The sequence below is a fragment of the Heterocephalus glaber genome, unplaced genomic scaffold, assembly GCF_053883595.1.
Source record: "Heterocephalus glaber isolate CG9 unplaced genomic scaffold, H.glaber_assembly_v1.0 deba00001813, whole genome shotgun sequence".
NCBI classification, from domain to species: domain Eukaryota; kingdom Metazoa; phylum Chordata; class Mammalia; order Rodentia; family Bathyergidae; genus Heterocephalus; species Heterocephalus glaber.
This window is the reverse complement of record NW_028258484.1, coordinates 2,944,689-2,954,916: the sequence shown is the minus strand read 5'-3', so window position 1 is coordinate 2,954,916 and position 10,228 is coordinate 2,944,689. Positions and strand designations below refer to the sequence as shown.

The following is a 10,228-nucleotide window of genomic DNA, read 5'->3' as shown; positions in this document are numbered from 1 at the left end:
TGGTACCAGGGATTGAACTCAGGACCTTGCGCTTGGGAACCAGATGGCAGAACCACTGAGCTAAATCCCCAGCCCAAAACTTTTATTCTTAAAATGATGGTACACACAACTATCTGTTCCTGATAAGCAACATTATCACTATATATTGCTAAGTGATAAAAGAGTATCACAATATATATTCAAAACAGTACATACAGTATAATAATGTTTTGGGGAGAACAATCTCAATTTTAACCCTATTGACTCCTAAACAAAAGAAAAGATATATGTCAAAGGATTCACAGTAATTCTCCCCAGGTTGTAGGACCTACCAGCTACTTTTTGCCTATACTTTTCTTTCTTTGTTATTATAAGCATTAATTACTTATATAATAATTTTTAAAGGAAAAACACATTGAAGATGAATCCATGGTTTCAACAGTCTCCTGTAAGTTGGCCTGGCTCAGCTTTCCCTCATTCTAGATTGGGGGTTTTGTAATTCAGTGTCTTATGCTAGCCTGGCCTAACTATACCCTTATTGACTGTATTAGTCAGCTCTCTCATCACTGAAACACACAATACTTCCACCCACAACTTGAAGAAGAAAAGGTTTAATTTAGCTCATGGTTTCAGGAGATCTGATCAGCAGGCTCCAAAGCAGAAACATCATGGCAGAAGGGCATGACAGAGCAAAGCTGCTTAGTTTGTGGTGGCCAGGAAACAGAGCAGAGAAACAGAACCAGAGAGGAACAGGTGAGAGGCTGTATATAGTACCCAAGGCCACTCTTCCAAGACTCACACAGACACACCTAGGAACATGCTCTACTAGTTCACTGAAGATTTCTTTTTTTTTTTTTTTTGTACCAGGGATCAAACTCAGGACCTTGCACTTGCAAGGTAGGCATGGTGCCACTGTGCTAAATCCCCAGCCTCACTAGACATTTTTTTTTCAGTACTAGGGATTGAACTCAGGACCTTGAGCTTGCAAGGCAGGCACCCCACTAGACATTTCTTAATCCAATGAGGTTGACATAGCAGGATTAACAGTCACAATACACCCCGTGTCAACTTCACACCCTAATACATCTCCTTAAATGATACTTAATCTCCAAATAAAAACAATAACAAGTTCATAATTCTACTTAACATAATACAGTTATCCCATGTCCAACCAGAAATGCAATAATCTCTTCCCCAAAGTCTCAATGGTTCTAGCATTTTTCAAAAGTCCAAGTCTCTTCTGAGACTCAAGGCAAACTCTTGGCTGTGAATCTCTCTAAAAATAAAAAAACAAGTTACATACTCCCAAGGTACAATGGTATAGGGTAAACATTGCCATTCCCAAAAAGAGGAACAGGAGTATAGAAAAGAATCAAACCAAAGCAAGATCAAAAACCACCAGGGCAAACATTAAATCCTGTACCTCTGTGTTCAGCATGTGGGGCACATGGTGGTAAAATGTGAGTTCCAAAGGGCAAGGTGGCCTTACCTCTATGCCCCTACTGGTTGTAACCCTTGTGGCCTCTCTCTTGGGATATTTCCATTCAAGGCCTGCAGCTTCCTTTGTCTGATGTTCCATATACCTGATGTCTTATTTACTTTTCTCATTCCTGAGACAAAATACCAGACAAGTTTAAGGAGGAAAGATTTCTTGTAGCTCACAGTTTGTAGAGGTTTCAGTTCATAGTCTTCTGGCTTCAAGGCAGGGTGGTATGGCAGTCATGGTGGACAGGCAGGAGAGAGCAAAGCAGCAACCAGCAGCAGCAGCATGCAGTGAGCCAGAAGTCCCTCCCTTTTATCCCTTCTAGGCTACCCACATTTTGGAGGGTCCCACCTACACCCAGAGTGGACCTTCCTATTATCCACACCCAGAACTATGCTTAACCAATTAGTGGACTAATTTGGTAATCATGAACTCTTAACTCCAGCATCACACAACTTAATCCCAGCATCACACACCCTAGAACAAGCCACCTCTGAAAAGCCCCATCTACGAGTGCTTGAGGCTTTAGAGGGACATCTAGATACAAGCCATAACACCTGGCATCTATGCCTTCCTGGTATCTCCACTGCATCTTCAGTTTCATTCCCACAGTTTCGTGCACTACCCTCACAGGGGCTCCTTGCCTAGCCTCCCAGGCCTTCCTCTGAAATTGTGGTGGAAGCCTCTCTGACTCCACAACTCTTGCATTCTGCATGCCAGTAAAAACAGCATGATGTAGATGACACCAAAGTCTTCTGTCAGCAGAAGCTATAGCCAGGGCCCCTTGGACCATGGCTGCAGCAGCCTTTGAGTGCCAGGGTGACTAAGCATGGTGAAATGAGTCCCAAAGGATCCAATTCCTTAGAAGACCCTTCTTGAGTGTGTGTCCTAGGGATTCAACTCTCAAATGAAAGGTTGACACTTTTATACACTTAAGCCTGCCATGGGTGGGGTCTTGCTGATTCCTGAGATGGCCTAAAGGCATCTTTCTTCTTTTCCTTGTACAAAGTATTTGGATTTTGTCACTGTTGTTGTTGTTTTTTGGAGACAGGGTCTCACTATGTAGTTCAAGCTGGCCTCAAACTCATGGTGTAACCAGGCTGGCCTTGAACTCATGGTGATCCTCCTGACTTAGCTTCTCAAGAGCTAGATTACAGGTGTGCACCACCATACCTAGTCACATGGTTCCTTTTCAGTGGTGCTAATCTCTTTAGCAACCACATTTCCTTTTGGCCCCCTTATACATGGTTTCTTTTGGACCAAATTTTAAGTTTTTCAAATTATAAATCTGGCTAAAAGCACCGGGGATTTAGCTCAGTGGTTTTGCTGCCTGCTGCGCAAGCGCAAGAACCCAAGTTCAATCCCCAGTACCAAAAAAAAAAAAGATTTAAAAGCAGTCACCAATATCCATGCCAGAGCCTGAATTATGGGCTGTCTTGAATTTTCCTCTCTCAGATTAGTACACTGCCTTTAATCTCAGTCTCCTGCAAAGCCTCAAGGGATGGGCAAAATCTAGACAAATTTTCTGCCAAAGTGTAACACGCATGCCTTCTAGTCCAATTGCCAGTAGAGTCTTTGTTCCCAACTGAAACTTCCTGAGCCTGGCCTTTACTGTCTACATTCTATGGCATCATGGTCTTTTGAACTCCAATCAGAATCACTCATAAAGTTCTGTTTACAGCATTCTAGGACTTCTCTAGTCTGGTTCTCCAAACCTTTCCAAACTCTACCTGTAAACCAGTTCTAAAAGCTTCTAAACCACATGGTCAAATATGGCCACAGCAATGACCCCTGGTACCAATTTTCTGTATTAGTTATTGCCAAAAGACAATATCAGAAACCCACAACTTAAAGGAGAAGTGTAATCTGGCTCATGGTTTCAGGAATTCACAGCATGGTTGGCAGGCTCCAAGGCAGAAACCTCATGGTGGAAGGGGATGATGGAACAAAGCTGCTTAGTTCATGGTGGTCAGGAAGCATGGCAGTGGAACTGCGCTAGAGAGGAATGGGTGAGGGATCATATACAGTACTGAAGGTCACATCTGTGTGACCCACCTTGACACAACCATGTTCTACTAATTTTTACATTTCCTAATGCAATGAAATTGATACATCAAGACACACACTGACCTGGAATTTCACATGGATCTGAGCAGAGATATATGTATACTTTAAAACATATTTTCATTTAATTCGCTGCATGATCAAGAGCTTTTCACATACATTCTCCTTTAAATTTTTCAGCTGTCCACAGAAGTCAATAAATGGATCCTATTTACAGATGAGGAAACTGAGGCTTTGAGAGGTTAAGTGACTTCTCTGACAGCTAAAAAATGTGAGTGAGGTCCTGAACCCTGGCCTGAATCAAAGAGTTGTCTCTTCCACCTAATCCTTGATTCTCTGCACACTTCTAACAGCCCCCCCATTCTCTTGTCTGCCCTTGGATAAGCACTCATTTCTGTTGTATGAGCCAGGCCACACCTCCTGGGCACACCCCCCAGGGTGAAGCTTCAGGAAGTAGAAGCAGGGCCCAGGGTTTGGCTTTGAGGAAGAGGTGCTTTTTCAGTAAGGCCTGGGACGTGGGGAGTGGGCAGACAACACAGATCCCATGAGAAAGAAGAGGGACCACCCCAAGACATGTTACTGATTTGTCTTCTAAGCCCACCCATCACCACCGTCAGTATTGCTGCTTTACCTCTTTATCTTCCTGACAAGCCATGAGGATGTCTGTAGTTGGCAGAGGCTGTATGTCGACAGACCTGGAGCAGGAGGGAGACTGCTGCATTCTGCTCATTCTGCTGGGTCCCCTGTCTTGATTTGTCTGTCATCCTCTTCTCCCTCTCTTCCCTTCTCCCACCATATCATCTTCTCTGTGCTCTCCCTTCATATTTCTACCTTTCCCCTTTCTTTCTCTTCCTCCTTCCTCCTCCTCTCTTCCCTAACTTCTTCCTTTCTGGTCCAGCTAGAATGGAAAAATGTCCCTGCCCAAAGCCCTGGCTCTTGGCCAAGACAGGAGAACCTGGGACAGGATCCCCAGTAAGAGGACTGGAGTTGCACAAAAGGTAGCAGGGGCCCTTGCTGAACTTCAGCTTTGGAGCAAAGACAGAGTCCATGGCTGTCAGCCTCCTATGGCCTGGTCCCACTCAGCAGGGATCCAGAAGTCTGTTCAGTGGCTACTGGTGACAGATGTTGGCCTCTGTTCACCTGGCCGCATCACTGTCAATGTCCAGGACCCATATCCCAGGCTTCCTGCCAGGCGTTCCCCTGTAAAGCAAGGAAGATCTTGAGTATACAGCTAGCCCAAAGGTGCCCACGAACTCCATCCCCACTGGTGCTGGTGGCTCAAAAAGAAATCATTGAGGAGAAGGCCACACTCGATCTCCATGAGCATGATTATTTCTGTAATCCCATTATTAACACCTGAAGGCAGAACAGGAGCTATCTGCACCTCAGCAACCTGCTCAGCACCCAGCACCAGAAACGTCCAATGGGATGGGCCTAGTAAATATTGGCACTGGCTTGTGCATTAGTATGACCTGAGTTTTTGTGTCATCTCTGACACCTGTTAACTAAGGGTATGACCTTGGGCCCTCAGATGACAATCTTATGAAAGCTAATCTGATGACTCTGTTTCTGAAAATTGTTGAAAGCTAACGTTCTCCAAGGATAAGGATCCCCCTGTGTATGAACTGGAATATACCTATCAGAATCTCAAATTTAGATAACAGAGCTGTTATCACAGGGGAAGTAGGTGCTTCTCCAGAACAGTACCCCCCCCCAGCTACCATCTCAGAGGCCTGGACACCTGTCACGCCTGCTTTGAGATGACATTCAGATTATATCATACACGTGGTGTGATTTTGCTTGAAAAGAGAGGATTAGGGGGTACACTCAAAGGATACTACTCAGAAATCCCACCAAGCCCTTAGTGTTAAATGTGTGTGTTCTGCATGCATTCACACACGTGTTCACATATACCTTTTCTCTTAGATTGTAATACTGGATGCATGGCACTTTTGTCTGTACCCACCACTCTTCCCGTTTCATTCTTTCCCACTGAAATCATCTCTAACAATCAAGTCTGCTCTGGATCTGCTGCTTGGTTGAGGTCCAGGGAAGAGTACTCCCAGCAGCCACCACCATGTACCCTTCTGTGTGAAATTGGCTTCTACAAGCAAGTGGGAAAGTGGGTGGATGTAGTGATGTAAGCCCTCTCCACTGTCCCATTCCAGTGAACATCTTGCTGGTGCGGGTACATCTGACCCCAGAAGTACATCCCTGACTCAGAGAATGGGACCTGGAAGGCTTGGCTGAAATCTGAGATGCATGGAACCAACTACTTCTCTCTGGGGGCACTACCAATGGCTTCAGGGGCTACAGAATGGGACTAGACTCTTGGCTTGCTCCTGGCCCAGAACCTGGCCCACAGTAGATTCACAATTGACACTAGTCAAGTGACTGAACTTGAGCAAGTTTATTAAACTGAACCTCAGTTTCCCCTCCTAAAAGCAGGAAACTAGGAGAATGTCTGTTCCTCTTACTTACCAAGCCCCTAGCTTTATGACCTTAGGTAACCTTTTTGTGCTTCATTTGTAAACTGGGAGTAGTAATGAAACCTTTCCCACAAAGGTGGGAACTCAGTGCTTAGCACATTAGGTACTTGACATATTATTTCCATCCTGCTTATGAAAGTGCTTTAATACTACAAAATGAGCCTGGCATGGTGGTGCACGCCTATAATCCCAGCACTCTTGGAGACTGAGGCAGGAGGATCATAAATTCAAGCCCAGTCCTTGTCTCAAAATGAAAAATAAAAACAGAGATGAGGATTAGCTCAGTGCAAAGGCTCTAGGTTAGCACCTCAAAAACAAAACAAAAAGCACCTCAAAAAACTACAAAATGTTAGGGCCGGGGATTTAGCTCAGTGGTTTCGCTGCTTGCTGCGCAAGAGCAAGGACCCCAGTTTGATCCCTGGTACGCCCCCCCCCAAAAAAAAAAAAACTACAAAATGCTTTACAAACATGAATTACCTTCTCTGGAACACTGTGCCTCACTGGCTCCTATCTTATAAAACTCGATGTTCCCATCCCTGTCTTGGGTTTACATGGAGTTCAGTGAACACACTCCAGGGCTTCCAGAAGAACTAAGGACTACAAGTGTGATCCCTCCCCTCCCCTCCTCTAGGACCCCACTTGTGCCAGCTGTTTTCCTCCTTGAGGCCTGAGCTCTGCCTTTCATGTGCCTGCATGCGTGAGCACACACCCATGCCCAAGTGCCCGGGACTGCACACCTACTGTACTTCACAGAATGATGGCTCGTGCACACACACACAGATGTGCCTCCACTGTCCTTTGTAGTTAAGTCAGAAAACCTCACAAAGCTCCCCCACAAAGGCTTTCCTTCGTCAGCAAATCAGGAAATTGAACTCCTGAACCACCTTCCTCTTTCCCCAGCACATTTAGTAGCAGACCACTTTATTAGAGGAAAGTTTTGGTAGAGATCACTCTAATTAGGCTAGGCAGAAAAGTGAAGACTGTGTTTCTCCCAAAGCCGCCATTTTCCAGTCATTTGGAGCTTTGTGTGACACTTTTTTTATGACCCTCTCTGAGCAATGTTCTGAAGGCCACTGGGTCGCCCAGCCTCCAGACACCTGTGCTACCCAGAGCCAGACCTCCAGGTTGCCTAAATCATCAAACTGTTCCCCAGATCAGGCTGGCTATATGTAAGTCATACCAAACCATCAGTGGAACATTGTCCATATTGGAGGATTTGTCTCATAGATACTTAACAAAGAATCTCTGCCCCTGACCTCACTGTCCTGTCCTGACCCTCTGAACGAACCCCCAGGTCTGAGACTGAGGCAGCAGGATGAGGGGGAAGGGGACATATCCAGTATTGATTGCATGGACAGGATTGCTCGGGAACCAAGAAGATGCCAGATCCTTCAGCCAGTGACCATGTATGCTTTTGCTGAGATGCTTCTCCTACACCCTTCTCCATAGTTCTGGTATCAAAGATATGAGAAAGTTTCCACCACTTCTTGTTTCAAAGCCAGTGAAGGCTTCAACCATCTTTCTTCTCATCTTGGAAGAAGAGAGGAGAAATCCACTAGAGCCTTCTTCCTAAAAATCTTCCAAGTATCGGGGCGCTTGCGTGGGGCTGGCACCAGGACTAAAGGGTATGCAAGGCCACAAACCCAGACTGCTCTCTCAGTGGTCCCATTTCAGCTCTCACCCAGGCCAACAACTTGCAGACAGCAGATCCACACCCTCCCCCTTGCCCAGGCTCTTGTTACTTAACCTGTTAGAAGGAAAGGTGGTACCCACAGGAGGCAGGACTGCTGGGGCATCTCATACATCCAAGAACCTGCAAGACACTGCAACTGAAGGCAATTTTCACCATTTGAAACATCCTAGCTACCCCCCACACACACACACCATGCAACAAGGAACCACCTTTGTAGTCTACTTAGCCACCTTCTACACGGGCCTGGTGGCAGTGGGGGATGGGGGTGTGATTGGGGGAGTTGGGATAAGACAAGCCCTTAGAGAGTGCTTTTGGTCTTATCATTAACTCCTTAACATATTAACTCGATGAGCTCCCTCCTCCCCCGCTGGCTCAATTGAATTTTGTTCATTATCCTGATGTATTCATTTCAGTGTTTTCCCCTTTTTGGACTTAATTCACTTATTTTTCCCCCATTTTACGGAAAATACTCAACTCTCCAGTGATTTGACTAATCTCACCATCTGGCAGCCTTCAAAGACCTGTCTCCTAGGTCAGTGTAGAAAACCGCTCCTTTTCCCTTTCCTGGCCGGGGGCTGGCCTCCGTGCGGGTGTGGAGCCCCAGACCTGCCTGCACTGCTCCCTCCGTGGCACACGAAGGGGCGAAATTTTTCTGGACAGGATCAAAATATTCGCCCCACCAGGACACAGGACCTCAGTCCCTCCGTCCCCGCCAACACACACATACACACGCACGCACACATCAGATGCTGGCGGGAGGCCACTGAAAGCTCGACGGCTGCTTTTTATTACAAAATTTCTCTGCAGATGCAAAATCAGGCCAACAAGCTCAGCGGCTCTGATTCTTCACAGCTCCCGCCCACTCTGCTCCTCGAAGCGCTCACACCGCCCTCCGCCAACACACAAAAGCCCCCACGCGAGCGCCTTCAGCCCGACACAGCATCCCACTCAAGCCCACCCTGGCCCGAACTTCCTTTTTTTACAAAAACAAAAGAACCGTTAAGAAACCTCATCCTCCCGCCTCACGCTGAAGCGCACACAGGACCGTGCCGGGCGTGAGTCCCCTCCCGCGCCGCCGCCGCCGCCTCTGTCCCGCGGTGTCTTCACGCCCCGGCACCAGGGCGCTTCGCTCTCTCGCGCTGCTCGCCCAGAGGTGGCGGTCGAGCAGAGAGGCGTCGGGGTCCCAGGCGTCCCTTCTCCTTTCCCCGGCGGGCGAGGGCTGCGGGCCAGCGCTCAGTACAAGCCCAGAATGGCGGCGCCCACGTCCTTGGAGGGCCGGCGCTCCTCCACCAGAAAGTTGATCATGCTCTCGGACTTGATGAGCAGGTTGCAGCCCAAGAAGAAAACGCCGAAGACCACGGTGAGCGAAAGAACACAAAGCACGGCGATCTGCGCCACGCGCGACACCCACAGGCTGCGCTCGTCTGGCGCCAGCCCTGCGGAGACCCCGTCGCTGGCGGTCAGCGGCGCGCCCCCCGGGCAGCAGTCTAGCCAAGGGCCCAGCCCCTGGCTGTGGTTCCCCAGGGCAGTCCCGGTGCTCCCGCCCACACCGCCCACCTCGTCCAGGCCGCTGTGGTTCAGGAAGGTCGCGTTCATCGCGGGGCGGCTTGGCGCCCGGGTCTCGATGCGCGGTCCGGGGCGCAGTTGGAGGCTCGCGGCGTTCGCACTTTCGGGGACGCCTGGGATCCTCCGATCACTCGAGAGCGGGGAGGGCAGGAGGGCGGGAGGCTGTCCACGCGCTGACCCCTTCTCGGGCCGCCTACCCCTGGCCACTCGGCGGGAAGCTGCGGCCGGGAACTGCGAGCAACAGGCGGCGCGGGAGACAACCAGAGCGCTGAGCGCGCCGCCGCCGCCGCCGCCGCCGCCCACTGAGCCCCCGCCGGCCCGGCGCCCCTCCCCTAGCAACGGCCGGGCCCGCCCGCCCCTTGGCGTCTGGTTGCCGAATCTCCTGGAGAGCCCAATCTTCCTAGAGTCCCACCCCTAAGAGGGATCCAGACGCCCGTGCAGCCGCTGCCTTCCTAGCCAGTGGAGCTCAGCCCTCTCCGGGTGGTCCTCAGTACGCTAGAAAATCTCCCCAACGTGCCCATTCCAGAACTCGGTGATCTGAAATCAAGTTCTCAGGGAAAGCTACCCTAAATCTGTCCTCTGTTCTTTATTATACCCAAGTAATCAGAGTACAATGATAGCCACTGTGGCCCACTCTGCTGGGCTATGGCCCTGAGTCCCGGGCCATCTTACACCCTCTCTTTTGAGGACCGCTCAGCTTGGGGAACAGGGAGAGCCAAAGGCTGCCCCAGTAAGGAATGCTCTCTGCCCCTTCCCTATATTCCCCCACCCTGCCTCATTTAATTTTTTAATTAAGGGCCGGGGATTTAGCTCAGTGGTTCCGGTGCCTGCCTTGCAAGTGCAAGGTCCTGAGTTCAATCCCCGGTACCAGAAAAAAGAAGCCTGAATAATTTTTTAATTAAAAACAAGATATTGGGGATTTCTTTTTCTTACAAAAACACAGTCGGGCCGGAG

The 10,228-nt window shown here is 48.8% G+C and overlaps 1 protein-coding gene across 2 annotated transcripts in view; it reads right to left on the bottom strand.

Annotated features, from left to right (window-relative positions):
- Nucleotides 1-9,586, bottom strand: part of Rprml (reprimo like) — a 29,203-nt gene extending 19,617 nt beyond the window's left edge. Inside the window, exons 1-3 of one of the 2 annotated variants that reach the window (XM_087203930.1) lie at nucleotides 8,717-9,586; nucleotides 7,763-7,828; nucleotides 575-4,726 (exon numbers count right to left, since the gene is read on the bottom strand). In XM_087203930.1, the coding sequence (XP_087060056.1) occupies nucleotides 8,942-9,304 (363 nt within the window). In that variant the 5' untranslated portion in view covers nucleotides 9,305-9,586 and the 3' untranslated portion in view covers nucleotides 575-4,726; nucleotides 7,763-7,828; nucleotides 8,717-8,941. Of the gene's footprint in view, nucleotides 1-574; nucleotides 4,727-7,762 lie in introns of those variants that run through there. The other variant, XR_015448355.1, reaches the window with a different exon arrangement.
- Between the last annotated feature and the right edge of the window lie 642 nt (nucleotides 9,587-10,228).